Below are 17,265 nucleotides of genomic sequence, written 5' to 3'. Positions count from 1 at the left end.
GGAACCCTCCTTAATACTTTTATTTTTTTTATCGAAAACAGATAGTAATGTTTACAATGCTCTCCAAAATCTATGATATAAACATATTGCAATATCTGCATAAGCGGCAAATTGGGTCAATCACATTTTGATTGCACGATAAACACGATACTACTATAGTTTTGACCTATGACATTCTTCGGTTTATGTTCGGGCATATTAAAAAGACTTAGTATTGTACCTTAAACTAGATGTTGCCGCAATGTGATTTTTATTGATTTTTGATGAATTGTGGTACTTACATAATAATCTTCTGCTCCTCATTTTTCTCCTCATCAGATATGTCGACCCAGTCGTCGCTCCTATCACTGACGCTGGTTTCGCTGCTAGGAACTTGAAACGCGATCTCTTGTCCATTGTAGCTCAACACAGACCTCTGGCCGTAGATACTATTCGTCTTCTGCTCGCTGGATAACGTGCAATGGCTTATGTTCGACACGGTGTCAAATGATAAACGTTTTTGTATCGCAGAAGTTAGCTGCTTCTTCACATTATTCCGCAGCTTCACCATACTCGGACTATTTGGAATACTCTCGTAGCAGTGCGACAAGGAAGCACCGTCCCCGTGTTTTATCGTATCGTAAATATTCTCCGACTCGTTGTACCCCGTGTAATCTGATGCAAATGAGTGTCTACTGCCATAACTATTAGGACTACTGTCCTTAGACTTAGGATGAGGGGGAATCTTTTCGTAAATCCTTTCAGATCCAATCTTCTCGTAGCTTACAGTTGATGTCCCACTTACAGATTTGGATATTAGATAGTTCTTTCTGTTACTATCAGCCTCAGGACGGTAGTTTTCTGCTATTTGAATACCCGAGCTGGAAGTCACACAATAAGGTTTGACGAGTGATTTACAATATTCATATCCATCGTCGCTGTCGCCATCTCCTCGTGTCCTTTCTTCAAGTTTATTGTCACAAAGCTCATAGTTATGAAAACTGCTCTCGTCACCTTCTGGATGTGATCGGAGCTCTAAAAGACACTGGTAAATATTGTCTTTTGCCACTTCATTGACTGATGCAGAAGGACTCTTTTTGGGAATTTCTGGCAATGGACAATTTATTTTTGATGATATAGTTGTATCTACTGCTTTGATGGGGATGATGGTGATGTTTTCAGTATCTTTTGGTTCCAAAAGTTCATAATCGTTTTCAACCAAGGATTTCTTCTGTGATTTAGTTGTGAAGCCCACAAGAACATCTTTGTTAATAGCTTCGACGAGATTTGACTCAAAATCAGAACAAGGATCCCATTTAGGACTCTTCGAGCCGTCATTACAATTTTGAGATTCATCTAATTTCAATTTTTGAGATTCATGTTTTAGTAACTTCTCTGGAATATCTTGTTCACTATTAACAATAACTTCATTGTTAGATATGCATAAGATACTGTAAGGGCTGTCGGAAGGAGATTTTTCGATATCTGAATAAGTACTACTTTTTCTTCTCCACAAAAACGACTCATTAGGGGTTATGCATGAACTTAAATCTTGGTAAGTTTTCTCCTCATCTTGTTTACTTGGAGTAGCTCCTTGAGAATCATCTGAATTTATAATTATAGAAGTACTTTCATTTACATCTTCTTGGATAATCTCAACCACTTTGAGGGGTAATTTTTCTAAATGTACATAGTTTGTTTTAAATTTCTTTTTTTCGTATGAAGAATAAATAGGTTCTTTCTTTTTTAAAGAATTTGGCGAGCTTGGTTTAAAATGTTCGCATTGTTTTTGAATAGTATTATTTATTAACGGTTTTATAGTTCTTATTTTAGGAACACCATCTTTAACTACCAAATTTTTCGTTAAAACTAATGATGATTTCTTTTCAGGTACTTTAGGTTTTTCTTTTATGGGTATTGTACTTTTAGCATTATCATTATTTTTCTTTAATGTGCTAACATTTGATTGAGCCGTTATTTCACATTCAAACTTTTTAATCACATTTTTCACTACGTTGTTTTGCGGCATATTTTTATCTTTCTTTGGTTCGGCATCTTTCGGATTAACAGGGCTGCCATCCACACAATCTGATCCACTTTGCTTTGTGCTAGCGTCATTATACTTTAATTGCCGTTTTGGAGATTTTGGTATCTTTGTTCCATCAGATTTTGATCGAATAACACCGATTTTGGTTGAAGAATTATCAGATACTAGTAATTTGTCTATAGAATCCATACTGGAACATCGTTTTCTATTATTTCGTCTTCGAGAACCCCTTTTCTGTCGCACAACAATTTTTATATTCGGGCTAGAGCTAAGAGTTGAAGACGGTGTAGAACTGTTACTGGCCGTAAAAAGAGAGTTTGTTTGCAAATCTTCTATAGTTTTGACAAGCTTGGATTGTTTGAAAGGTGTGTTATGGGAATCAGTCACTAAGTTGTTAAATTTCTTGGTCAATTCAGCGACATTACTACTTTTTATTGTCATTGTTTTCATCGCTAATGGTGGCCTCCGGTAAGATGTTGATGCATTTTTAATTTTGAAGCTAACTTTTCTTTGTTGTTGTTCCACTTTTTTCTTAACATTGGGTGATATGTCTATCGGTAAAGAGTTTAATTTATTTTCTTTGATATCTTGTCTATTCGTTTTGATATTTTTACCTCCACCTGTACTTCTGGTGTCTTCGCTAGAGGTAGTGATTGCTAACTGAGCATAATGAACAGTTGGTTCAATCTTCTTGACAATTGGCGGAGGCCGGGGTGGCGTATTGTTTACTGTGGAGTTTAAAAACGCCATTTTGGCCTCATTTATAGACTTCATTCTATGATTCACAGGCGACAAAGTTGTAATCGGGACAGAATAGACACATTTGTCGTTACTTTTACTTTCTTTGATAGCCATGCTATTATTATCAGGTAGTATAAAATTTTTCAGGAGCGTCTTAATAGTTCCATGCTCTCTCCCGTTGGGGTTGAAGCCTTTTATTGATGTGATCAATTTGTTCGTCGAAATTGCTTCGTCTTCCATTAGATTGCTTAACAACATTTGTGATGGATATCTTTGTCCGCTTGTCTACGCCATCTGCAACAATTAAATTACGTATTAATGATTGTAGGAAAAGATTACGTGTCGTTACTGTATCGATATCGTAAAGTCAAAATGAACGAACAAAGTTGTGGATAAAAGCGAAAGTTACTTTAATGTGTGGCGTGTGCCTCGTTCCACACACCATTCGTCTTGTTAACAATTTTCCTGTTGTTACTGCAACAGTATCTAAAAGTACTATTGTGACTTTCAATTTCTCACGTGATTGCATCTGTACTTTGTTAACTGTGTACAGGTGTTGGGGATTTACGAGCCATTAGCAATGTGTTATCGTTAGAGATCCGTGTCTTGTTGTATTTAAACTTATTGCTGTCATTTTGAGTGACAAGTGCTAATGATAACACTGTTATATGGAAGACTGTAGATACTCTTTAATAACTAAAACCACAAAGTAATTTGTAGCCAAAACTATTATAAAATGAAATTTATTTCTCATTATCGTATGATAAATTTCTTGATTTGATTCTTGTAATACTTGGAGAGGCGATGCATGTCTGTCATCAAATTGTCTGGACATGGCGTTTCACGGCACATTTGAATGACAATGGCCACACCATTCATTAGAACATAAAGATCTAAGCAGTAAGCAGGCGACAAATGCCATTGTTTAATTTATTTATGGCGGTGAGCACAAATGTCAGTATTATTAGCTATTTATGCATTTTGCGAGTTCTACTCAATGGTAAGGTTTAAAAGTAAAAGCGTCTTTTGTTTTTGGCCTTTCATTTTCTATAAAGCTTTCTTCGGCCATTTTGAAAAGACTAAATCTTTTGAAATAATGAATTTAGGTTGATGGAAATACAACTTTCTGTCGTAAAATTTTTGCAGCACATCTCTCTCATCCTCGTGTGTTCTATTTGAGGTTGACGCTCCGAAGCCCAATAACATGGACAGGTGAAGTTTCAAAATAAAAAATAGAACAACAAACATTTATCACTAGCAACGTGGCCGATGTCAACACGAATGTTGATCGGAGATATGAAGTAAGGGACTGGGAACAACGATTGTGATGACAAGCCACGATTACCATAGAACATAGCGAAATCTAATATGGAGAATAAGAAGGGTGTCTCTTCCCGTGATGGGTATTTAACCTTCGCTTTCCTCTCACGGTCAAAAACGATATATTTTCTCAATCGCAACTCGAATCAAGTCAAGTGGAAAACGATGTCAATGTATCCAAACATTGCACAATAGTGCGTGGGAGTAGACTACTGATCGTTATATTTCGAGTTACCACGCGCATGTTAACCTCTTAGAAAGTGGTCGGGACGTGATACAAATAAGTGTTAATGGTCAGTAATAAATAGAAATGAAACAGGGCAAAGGTAAAGGCATAGATAGAGGAATATCTTGCTTTAGAGGGGGCTGTGATGTGACGCAGAGAAGCCCAGATCCCAGTCTGACCCGGGCTTTATAAAACCTTAAAATTTTTGAAGAAGCCCGCCTGTTATCGAATATGCCAAATCTTACTCGCACCATATGAGCTTCTAATTATATATTAAACGACAGAAAAAGATTCTACCGTCCGAAACGTCTGGGAAATAAAAAAAAGGTATGTGCGCGTTTAATACGCTTATTTTTCTAAAAATATTTTGATCGATCGTATGAGTTCCTTCTTTTGTTTTTTTTTATACGTTTGAAAGCCGTTCGTAGATAATCTATGGTCGTGCCTGTTGACAACGTCAGCTGTCACGTACATAATTGTCAACGTGAGTCGTTGACCAACGGTCATCTTGCCTTGCGGGCGGTTGTCGAAATTATTAAGAAATTAAAATAATAAATAAATAAAAAAAATAATATATTTGATAAAATACAAGTCTAACAACAAACTTGTCGAAAATTCAATTCAATCCAAGGACCCGCACACAATTTGGAATTGTTTAGTATTAACTACCTATTGACTTCATCATACCAACCCTTCAAAGGGTGCAAAGTACGGGCACAAGCACTGGCCTCAAGAGTTATCTTCCGAATCCTCAACCTCTGTTGAGTGCTACTTTATTAAAATTATCATCTGGAGAGGATTTCGATCACCAGTTAGGCTAGAACAGCCGATAGGTAACTAGCAGAGCTGGGACCATCCAACGCCTGCCGGCCTTTATTTTAACCTTAAATTTTAACTTTTTAATTTACTTAAATTTTAACTATAATCGCCGATATCGGTCAAGCGTCCTCCTGGGCCCATATTTTTGTAAACCTTTTATTTTATATAATTGTTCCCTACCTTTCCCCTTTTACTTTGTGAAATAAAATTACTTTTTTACATAAACAATTGTTTAGTATCACACCTAATTCCCTTTTTTTTACATGACAATGTCGTTTAATATATAATTATGCAACGCAAAAGTATAAAAGCAGTTTGAGCTTCTAAATAATGCGATTAGGTTACTTGTCACTATTTGGGAGTAGGAAGTCGTAAAAGTAAAGTTTAGCGACTTGAATAAAATTTGACACTAGTGTTAGTAATAACTCAATCGATAAAAAGTATAGAGATTGCATGAAAATAAGAATTAGAGCTCATTTGACTAATCATGGAGAGTGCGTGGGAATACCCGGGCAAAAACAACCTGTCCTCACAACCTTTTGTACAACAAGATCTAATGGTTTCTCTCATAAATATTAACGTTTGCCTGAAAGTAAAAGTTAATAATACTACGAACCGATGATGCAAATTGATTGGTGTTAAACATTGTATATAAGTATGTTGGTACATCGTCGGCCATTGTCTGACCGTATGTCAGTACGACCACTTCATGTTATGCATAAGTAACAACATTCAAATCCATTTGGTCTTTCACTATGAGTTTCTCTGTCTCTCTCTCTCTTATTTTCACTTGTTTCCATTTGCGTTTTTCCTTGCATTCGGTGCTAAGACGCCGCCCCGTAGCCCCCGGGCCTGTATTTGTAAACAAAAAGCTTAAAATTTTGAAGATTCGGCCGCCGCAACTCGCAAACCCTTCTTTGAGAACGCTATTGTTAAATAAATAAAATAAATATATTAGGACAAATCACACAGTTTGAGCTAGCCCCAAAGTAAGTTCGAGACTGTGTTATGGGATAGTAACTCAACGATACTATATTTTATAACAAATACGTATATAGATAAAAATCCAAGACCGGGGCCAATCAGAAAAAGATCATTTTTCATCATGACCCAACCGGGGATCGAACCTCTCGGTTCAGAGCACTTTACCACTGCGCCACCGAGGTCGTCAAATTGTTACTTACGGCTTCTTAGGCTACGCGTCCCTTATATGGCAAAACACTCATATTCATTCTCAGACATAAATAACAACTTTTAAAACAATGTAGGTACAGTCAATATCACATAAACTTAGAAATTCTTTATAAATAAGTCTCAATGATAACATGCACAGCACATGCAGTTAACTGTACATAATCAGGTTTCATCTAGCACCCAGCTGTCTGTTGATACTAAATGGCTTGACAGATGCACGAACAAAATGAGACAAGACGTTTTTGTTCATAATGAATGAACGCGCAAATGTCTGTCTGAAACATTCGTCAATTTTTTTGTTTCAATTGAATTTTAATGTGAGCTGTATGTATGTATGTGGTTACTGTAGCATAACAGCAGAAATTCGATTATTCCTTTTTTAAGTTTTTCGTTTTAAATAAGTAAAACGATATTATAAGCCTTTAGTCGTACAAAGTCCACTATATCAAAATGACCACAGTATCAGGAATGTAACAATTTTCTCACGAAGTCCCGTAACTATCGGTAGCGTACTTTCCCTGTATCTATGTCTATTATTGTCTATGCACACTAACATTCTTACATAAATAAACTGGCAACACAGAAACCTATTAAAAACAAAAGGAGACATTATTTAAAATTCGAACGCTGGCCATGGCCGCACTTTCCGCAGGCGCGCTAAAGAGTCAGTTTGTGTAACTGTAGAAATAACGGCGCCTACGTCTCATGAATCTCAAACGGCTTTTGGAGATTTCCTTGAGATTCTAAACATGAACATGAACATATGCACCACACCCAGCCAGCTCGGAGGCTGAAACGGACGAACCGAATACAGGCCGTAGGCCGTACCTATGCGACGCTGCTTCCATCCATCAAAGTCACGTTTGCTGGAATATACGTCCTTCGTCTACAGGAGATTTCCTTGAGATTCTAAAGCATATAAATTTAGTCTATTAAATGGTGCAGATTTATGAGTTCGTTTCCTTTGAAACAACTAGATTTTATGACTACAATTATATTATTAATATCATTTCTTCTTATTTTGTTCTTTATTTGTATGTAATTTAGGGGTTCTTTTTAGAATATATTTTGATCTATTCCCACTATACCAATAGAAATCTACGAATTTGCAGTCTGGAAAGTTTAACCATAAAACTCGTACACATAATATTTACTCATTTAACAATACAACAGTTCAGCAGACATTTGTAAACTTTGACAGGCTTCAAAATTATGTTTTTTTTTACATTTATGCATTTCAATTATTCCTCCCTATTAGTTCCATTTACGTATGTATTGTAATAATTCATAATTCCTTTACAAGTTTACAATATTGCATTATGCGTATCTAATCCTAAGTAATAAATGCGAAAGTAAGTTTGTTTTTTACCTCTTCACGCTCTATCTACTCAACCAATCTTCTTGAAGTGTTGCATACATGTAGTTTGAAGTATGGAGAAGGACATAGGGTACCTTTAATCCCGGAAAAAATTACGCGGGCAAAGCCGCGGGCAGAAGCTAGTTTAACATAATTGTAGATTTAAATATTGATTTGCCAAATAAAGGAAATAATATTCCACGAAAATGAAGAGTGCATGTGCCTGTTGAAAATTGCATTTGGCCTCGTGTAATTCTAATTTATACGGTTTGTAGGCCGATAAATGACCTTAGTTATAAATTCTCATTCATGGAGTTTCGATGAGCTAAACACTAAATCACTACTTGAATGTTTTGTGAGAATCTTATGATCGGCCAGATTTCATAGGCGTTTTTCAATTATATTATCACGTATTTAACCCATGTTTTAGTGATTAGAAACTCCTATTATTTAAATCACCAGCCATATAAGGAAGATCAGATATCACATATGGTTAGGGATTTTTTCTAGTTAGATTCGATCCGACTGATCTAACTAGAACTACTAGTACCAGCACTAGTCTAGTAGTAAACTGAATTAAAAATTTACGAACTCCCGACTCTGAAGTTGCTGGCATCATCTCATCTGCTAGAAGAGAGCTAACGGTTTTCAAACGGATGTACGCATATTTTCCAAAAGCTGAGAACACTTTTGATTAAATTATCTTTCAAATAAATAAATATATTAGGACAAATCACACAGATTTAGCTAGCCCCAAAGTAAGTTCTAAACTTGTGTTATGGGATACTAACTAACGAACATATAAATAGATAAACATCCAAGATCGTGGCCAATCAGAAAAAGATAATTTTCCATCATGACCCGACCGGGGATCGAACCCGGGACCTCTCGGTTCAGAGCAAGAGACAAGCAAGCACTTTACCACTGTGCCACCGAAGTCGACCGAAATAAAAAGAAACTTGCTCTAAATCGGTTGAGTCGTTTAACTGCTAGGATCCATGGAACACAGACAGATACAAAGACAGCGTTAAACTTATAACTCCCCTGCTTCTGTCGTTGGGGGTTAAAAAAGAAAAATTGTTTATTGCAAGGCTCAGCGAACACTATAATCTATGCTATGAACGTCATTATGTAATATCTCACTTTTAGCTAATATGTTTATTTTCGACAACACTTGATAACATTGAGCAGATATCAATCAGAAGCGACATTCAATTGAATGAATGTAATTCAAAGTATTACACAACTTTTTGACTGCTAACGATGCGGCAAATAGGAAATGATCAACGCTCGATAGAAGAGACAAAAGTCATCAGCTGTTTTTTACTTAGTCATATAATAATTACATTTAATACACTTTCCAGTCATTACGTTGACATTTGAGACTGTATTAAAAGCTTTTAACATACAAAGTATGGGTAATAATGATATTATCTAACTAATTCCGCCTGAGTTCAGTAATGTTGGTTTCATAACTCTAGGATTTTAATGGCGTCTTAAATACACATGCTTTCATAAAGTACTTTCACATTGATAAAATAGCAAATATTATTTTGGGTTTAACTTGTGCAGATGTTAACAACCTACGGAGATAATTTTTTTTTGTTACAAAAATATACATCTTGTCACAAATTTTATTGTCGTCAGAAAGATCTTAATTAATTCAACGTGTGACGAAATCGTGTCCGTGCAGTAAATTGTTGAGCAGTTCCCTCGTCGGGAGCGATCCTGGTAGCAACTTCAGGTCATCCATATCATAATAATGCATTGTATTCACAAAATTTCAGCTCTATTGGTTGAAGAAATCTGCGTCAAAATTTAGTTGCAAGATTCCACGCGAACTACAGTTACTTTCGTTAATAAATTGCAACTTGTTCTACTTTGTAATGACTGACAAAAGTTGTCTTAATAATATTTTAATTTTTCTCATCTTCAAGCTATAAATTTCTTCAAATTACATACGAGTGTGATCATATAGTGGTCTCATATAGTATCAAATAATAAGCACGAATATTCTTGTTAACGTAGTAGCCGTATTTGCTACAAAATTTTCCATATACGTAGCAAAAACGGTTACCGTAACGATGACAACGATTTTGGCGCTTGGTCTGCTGGTGATTAAAACTACTACCTACTGGCGATGACATCCATCACCACGAATTGTGATTGTCACGAAGGGCCACGTAACATTTATAGGGGGTCTGTGACATTATGCAAATGTCGATACTTCATCGACTTTCTCTCGTGGGACGATGCGACGATAAATGCAACGATCAGACACTATGAATCTTCCGGACTTCCTTGGTAGTACTAACTCTATTGGACTGTCATCTTGGTTTATATATATACACCTATTGCTACAGGTCATAACACTACATGTATGTCACTACATAGTGTAAAACACAGTCGCTTCTCGCTATCTGTCCCTAGCTTAGATCTTAAAAACTACGTAACGGTATTTTATGTAGGTTTTTTTAAATGGATAGTATTGTATCATGGCAATTCGCATGCTCGTTTGCTGACTATACCACAAAAAAAGATAGAGTGATTCAAGAATAAATAAATAATATATATATATATATATATATATATATATATATATATATATATATATATATATATATATATATATATATATATATATATATATATATATATATATATTAGGACAAATCACACAGATTTTGCTAGCTCCAAAGTAAGTTCGAGACTTGTGTTATGCGATACTAACTCAACGATACTAGGTATATTTTATAACAAATACATATACTATAGATAAACATCCAAGACCCGGGACAATCAGAAAGAAGAAAGTATATATGTATGTAAACTGCGTAATATTGCGCCCGTGGGAAACCAGACGGGACATTAGCCGAAGTCGCAACATTATATCGGGTTATACTGGGAAATGGATAACATTTGCTGCAAAATAGCGAAAAAAACTGAAACAATAACATGACTGTTTTTATGACCAGCTATTTGTCAAGCCTATCTGAATAGGACAATGTAAACCGACGTGATAACTCCAACAATGAGTGCCAACCGCAGTGATAATGTGTTAAGCGCCGCTAATGCAAACGCATTTAATACTATTGCCTAACGATTCACTGGAAAACCACAAACACATTTGTTTTACCAGAGGGCGTCTACAAGTTTAGATATGATGCCATACCACAAGCCCTTCGTGGGGTCTATATAATGCAAGCTCACGATAGTCAGGCCAATGGTTCCATTTGCCTTATTCCATTAACTCTCGTGGCATCGACGAAGTTATGATTGATATATACCACGGCACAAGTTTCTGTTTCGTTATATCGTTCTCGATCGGGCCTTCTGTATGGTATCTATTATAAGTCATTCTATGAGTTGTACTCCTACGTGAAGACTGAGAATAAGTGTTTGTTAAATCTGGGACAGTAAAAAGTTAAGCAATTACTAATCGATGTGCAAATAGAAAAATGCGGTTACAAATATCCTCAACTTCTCAAACGACATTAAACTAAGTGAGAATATGAAAGTAGTAGTAGCAGTAGTTTTTGAGTTTATCGTGAACAGTCAGACGCAGCACAGGATTTTGTATTATAATATATAAGGATATATGAATATTAATGAGGAAGGCGCCCCAATGTAAAGATAATAAAATGGCTGACGATGATCATGTGAAGATATAAGTTCAACATCCACGGGAGTATATGGAGAAGTCGTATTCTAGTGTGGAAACCACACGCCCACTGAGGAAACATGTGCTGTACCGACCCCTCATAATAAGTGAGATGACGGCAGGCGGATGATGAATATCTAAAAGCTGATACACGAATGCGCGTAATTGAAAACACGACTAGTTATTGCGACTACCATTGCCCACCTAAAAGGTGCTGTGACCACAGAGGCAGGTGCGTCCCATTATGATCGCAACGGTTACAATAATATGTCGTCAGACGTATTGACGGTTAGACAATGGGAGGATGTTAGGAAAACCATGTCGTTAATGATAACTACTGCCAAACAGCTTGTAACGATATATATCGAATGTACCGAGTAACAACAATTTACTTGCTGAAAAGGCAACCAAAGACGTCAACTACTGATTTCTAGTTAGTGTGTATTAAAATACTGATGATATCTGTAAACATAATGCCAGATGCCTTTGGAAGAACTGAATAAAAAAAAACAGCGTTATATACAATTATAATACACTCTATAAAAATAGAATCAATTATTGTATTCAAGCGTACTGCTAACCATAGGATTCTACCGTTTACCTAGGTACTCCATGGAGTAACTACTAGCAAATATCACATTTCTGAGAAAAGAACTCCCAGATACTATAGAGCATCTGAAAATATATTTGTTAAGTCTGTAACTCAACATTCAATGTGTCATCAGTTACAAACGCTGGAAAGGAAGTGAGATTAAGGTAAATAGATTGATAAGATAAAACAACATTCATAAACATAATTAAATAATAATAACGTACATAATTTTTATTTCAAACAAACAAGGACGCAGAATGCTTGAAATGAATTCAAATCACAATGTACTTTTAAACAATTATGCAATACGGGGAAGTACGATGCGTAAAACCACAAATATTGCAATAAAGAATGAGCACAAAGAAAAAATCTGAGAAAACCTTTATCTTTACAACACTAATGATTTCATAGGAAGAGATAGCAAGGGCCAAAATGCCAAATTGTTAGCACTACCATAATTAAACTGCAAAGAATAGGACTCGGACAATGAGTATTGTTAGGCGAGACAATGAAATCGGTACCTACTGCATCCTTGCACATTGCAATCGAATTTTCGGTGTCATTGTAACAAAATGGGAAATTCCAATTTAGGTTAAAATGAAAAAGGAGTTGGATCGGTTTGGGAATTACAACTAAAATTGACTTTCTGGCGGTCTGCGCGATGCGTTTTTTAGTTTTTATGATAATTATTGAATGATTTTCTTATTTTGATGATTTTCTTATTTGTTTATTTTGCTCTCTATAAAGTAAAATATACTAAGGAGAAGTGCAAATGTAAAATCATCAGAACAAGGTATGAATAAAAATGCATTAAGTGACAACTCAAGGATATCCTGCTATGTGATCTGCCTGGAATGGTTTTCTTTGATCTTGAGGTTTTTATCAAGCATCTTCTGTGTGCATTTTTGAATTTTAATATATTATTCATGGATGTTTGCGAATTCACTTTCAACGAATGGAACTAAATATTTGGCGAACTCAATGGTAAATCGACCCAATTAACCATTGTTTTATTTTCCTCATTGTGAATATGCGTATTGATATGTCTGAAATTAAAACTACATTACTAATAAAATTTCCATTGGTTGATCATACGACTGATGCTTATAACATAGTAAATTCTTATAATTAGACATGTAATTAACTGAATAAATGAAAATACTAAATAAAAATTCTGTATGTAGATATAAGTGTAGAGTTAGCAATCTTGAGCATCATAATCAAACACAAGCAGAGCAAGTCTGCAATAAAATGATAAAATATGGCGTCAATTACAGGTATTGCCTCACCTCACGCATCGACACCGCTACAAGTTGGCGCGTGACTTTGTTTGACCCTAATAGAACTTAGCAATTTAACGTGTAATTTTCTGTTTCGCCAATTTTTACATGTTCCGCGTTCGTTGCCGTTTTGCCGCCTAATCTCACATTTACATAAATGTGACTGGTGTCCACAGTACTTTAGCGAAAATCAGCGTTGATTCTAGCTTCTTAGATTACTTATGTTAATTCCTTTACAATCTCCAGAAAAACCCTTAGTACTTATATGTTTGTACTGTGTGCTAAATAAATGATAACTAGATTAATATTAGTTACATGATTTTGTACATTATTCTGCACCGGCGATTGTGATTGATGAACTTGACCAAACAGAAGAGTGGGAGATAACTTCAGATGAAATATATGAATAATATAATTGTATGTTAATGTCTAATGTAATCATTTCTTTATTTTATTCTATTAACAGGCACACAGATGGCGCCCAATAATTTCTTACTAAAAAGTCCGGCGAATACCTAACTTGCGGATGCGTATACATTTATTAAGTTTTTAATTAAATTATAGGCCATGAAAACTTTTCAAATCACTTGAATCAAATATTGAAAACAATGCAGGGAAATATGCGAAGAGTACTTCAGACGATAAGAAAGTAAATATTGTCACGGTTATTAATAACATCAATACTGTTCCTAGTCCCTCTTTCAGATAACTGTAAAGAGGAATCAATAAAAAAGAAAAAGCGGTAATACATGTAATGTAACAGTTGTTGATATAATAACTGTTGGGTAAATTACCAGACAAATTAATTCGTTAAGCGCATAATAAAATAATTGATTTTCATTTGTTACTGTACGGTTATTAAATTAATCTAACAATCAAACCTTCAAAACTTACAGTACAACAACGTAGTTGTTATTTCCAAGCAATTCAACGCAGAAAAGTTTACGATGGTAAAGGCAGTTTTCTTTAAATAAATATTGATTGGTTTATAACTTCCATTACATTTGATAGTGCCGTTTTAGCGGAAGTTGTACGTTGTATTGTTATAGCGTACAAAGAGAGATGCCTATTTTTGTTTATTGTTTTGATTGAAATAGCAGCGTGCAAATTGGTTTGACCCCACAACAAGACAATTTAAATTGCAATTGGACATTAACGACCCCTTTCACTGGTTTACAGTATGATAGTAATGCAGAGATCGAGAAACCCACAAATATACACTGCTCGACATAAATCGAAACACTTTCGATTAGGTAATGTTTTATGCCTTAGGTGTTCAAAGTTTGTTGATTGCTATCATTCGCGATCTAACTCGATCGATAAGATGAAAGAGTTCTTTTTTATTTGTGTTTGAACGAATGCCACTAACGTAATATATTTTGTGAAAGAACAATCACGAGCAAATAAAGAAAAATATAGCCAATAAGCAGACATAAACAACAGTTTCGCGTATTAATTGACATAACTAAATTTTAATAAATATCTCTTATGAATAATATAAAACTTTCACACGAAGTTATCCGCCAACTTACCGATATTCCAACACAAATCGACGTTAACTCGATGAAAGAAAACAATATGAATTCCAATGCGTTGGTCCGTGAAGATCCGAAAGGCACATAACACTAAACTGCACTGGGCACTGACGTCACAGAAAGATAAATAGAGTTATTATTAGCGGTTTTTAAACGGCACTCAGCGGGTGGTCGATGGGAATCACGAAATGGATGGTATAATAACTGATGGCAAGCATAACACACGTGCGCTCGACTCGGCTGACGCGCGGGTTCTGCCAGCCAGTGACCTAGTGGAAACCGGGTGAAACGGACGGTGCTGGGTGAATTCTTCAGAAGCAGCCGATAGCTACGTTAGTACCTTATTTGTATTGTATTGACTGACCTGAACTAGTTTTAAGAATTTGAGATTGAAAGAGTTAAAAAGACCTATGGAAAGTTAAGAAACTTATTGTTATCCTTGATTTCTTGACTAGATATTTCCAAAGATAAAGAAAATACTAATAGCAATCTAATTTATAAAGTTTGATTGCATTTGAGCATTTGTAATGACCAATTGACCAATACTAAACCGTAAACCTACAACTGATTTATCTAATTATAGAACGTCGAATATTGACTTGTCATTCTAAAATTGGATTACATGTTCACATGTGTCCAACATGTGAAAGCACGTTTTGCCCTTCATTTGAAAATATATAGAAGTATACACATACATAAGCAGGTCGGTGCCGGTCTGCGCCCGCCCCAAGACCAATACATCAATTACCAAGGAATGTAGGTCGTGTATGCTTGCCTCACACAATATTTACTATATTACAGGCTTTACATGACGTATTTTCGTCTTCATGTTCACGCGAACGTATAGTTAATTTTCTAGTGTTATCGCGTGATCTTCACTCTGCAATTATGATTGACGGCTGAACGAATCTCTGATTAAAAAATTCAGCGACTTCCGTATTCTGCAAATTTACTGTTATTTGTTTCAAAACACATATTATTATTTTATTTATTTTAATTGCAAGGTAAAACGCTACTTTTTATTGTTGTAAATAATCAAGCATTTTTTGCCTCTTTATTATATTCATTGCTTTGAGTACGGTGAAAATAAAATTTAATTGATATCACAAGTGATTTCATCTAATTGGATTAATCAATAATGAGATACCCAATAAATAGTTGACTACGCCACTAACTTACAATAACATCGATCAATCAATTTGGAAAGAGCGAAGGTAAACTAATTGAGATGTCATCTCAATTACTTCACCTTTACATCAAGAATACATTGAATAAATTTAACATTTCTCTATGCTATTTTTGGTAAAATCAATGTGATATGTAATTGCCGTGACACGACAGAATGCAATCAAATTTGTTTTATTGTTTGGAGAATGTTCGATCCTTTTATTGTTAACTAGATGTTGCCCGGGGCTTGCTTCTCATAAGAATTTTGAGGTAAAATATAGCATGTACGGTATGCATAATGTACGTTTCTAATGATGAAAGAATTTTTGAAATCGGTTCGGTAGTTTCGGAGATTACCCGCCTCAAACATACAAACTCACAAACGCTTACCTCTTTATAATAATAGTATAGATTAATAGTGTCTTGCGTTTTATATTTATTTTTGCAACTAAGTTATTTTCTACTTTATACATACCAATTATCTTACGTCGCACATATTGTCACATAATTTATTGCTGATCTTTGAGATTCCCGTAGCAATCCAACTGTTTTATTTATGTTACCCTGCATTCCTCCGAGCGTCCACAGCAATCTCTGTATGACAGGAATGCATATAATGATTCTCGCTAGGTCACGATGGTCATCTTACTCCTATTAGAGATAATTCAATGTTACGTTAACTAACATTGTGACTGGTGACCTCTGGAACCGCCCACGGCTTAGTTTCACTTCACATGACTTTACGAAAAGCTGGCACCGATGTTTGACATCGATTGCTTCAAGTGTGTCATTATTTGTAGTTGTAGCATGCGTGAAGTTAATACCTAGTGGAGGTCAAGCTTAACTAAAACGTTTTCAGATATATTAAACAAGATTTAAAATATATTCATGTTTATAGTTCGTAAAATTTAAGAATTACATGTAAAAAAAATCTGCAAAAAGCTGAATGTCGGTAAAATTTTTTGGCAAAGATTTTTTAATTATCATACATGAATTAACTTGGTTCGTAACTACATACTGCGCCGCTATTAGGCAAACTAAAAAAAGTATAAAAAAATACAATTAAATAATGAATTACAATAATATCTAAGAATAAACATTTTGTGTTCACAAAATGACGTAACGTACGCACAATAATCTAAGAATGTACGTAAACGACGTGTTCCTAAAATGCTGCCCTAGATAAATGTATAAAGAGCGAAGATAACAATGATCATTCTTTATTTACATTCTTTGAGGATGATATGATTTATTAGTAAATAAATTTAGTACTACCATTATTGCATTCCGTTTGACACAACTCAAATGTCAATTATGATAATAAATATTTCAGTTTCGTGTGCTCTG

General features: G+C 35.0%; 2 protein-coding genes across 11 annotated transcripts in view; one reads left to right on the top strand and one right to left on the bottom strand.

The window, feature by feature from the left end:
- The window catches only part of Exn (Ephexin), a 105,202-nt gene that overhangs the window by 47,727 nt on the left and 40,210 nt on the right, over positions 1 to 17,265 (bottom strand). For 9 of the 10 annotated variants that reach the window (XM_053769888.2, XM_053769891.1, XM_053769890.1 and 6 more), the window contains one exon: positions 282 to 3,061. In XM_053769888.2, coding sequence (XP_053625863.1) covers positions 282 to 3,025 — 2,744 coding nt within the window. In that variant the 5' untranslated portion in view covers positions 3,026 to 3,061. Of the gene's footprint in view, positions 1 to 281; positions 3,062 to 14,748; positions 15,006 to 17,265 lie in introns of those variants that run through there. The other variant, XM_053769889.1, reaches the window with a different exon arrangement.
- The window catches only part of BBS1 (Bardet-Biedl syndrome 1), a 54,655-nt gene continuing 52,398 nt past the window's right edge, over positions 15,009 to 17,265 (top strand). Inside the window, exon 1 of the mRNA XM_053769904.2 lies at positions 15,009 to 15,083. The gene's annotated coding sequence lies outside the window, so the exon portion shown is untranslated. The remainder of the gene's footprint in view (positions 15,084 to 17,265) is intronic.

The sequence above is a fragment of the Plodia interpunctella genome, chromosome 3 (assembly GCF_027563975.2).
Source record: "Plodia interpunctella isolate USDA-ARS_2022_Savannah chromosome 3, ilPloInte3.2, whole genome shotgun sequence".
NCBI lineage: Eukaryota > Metazoa > Arthropoda > Insecta > Lepidoptera > Pyralidae > Plodia > Plodia interpunctella.
This window is presented reverse-complemented; position numbering and strand designations above follow the sequence as displayed.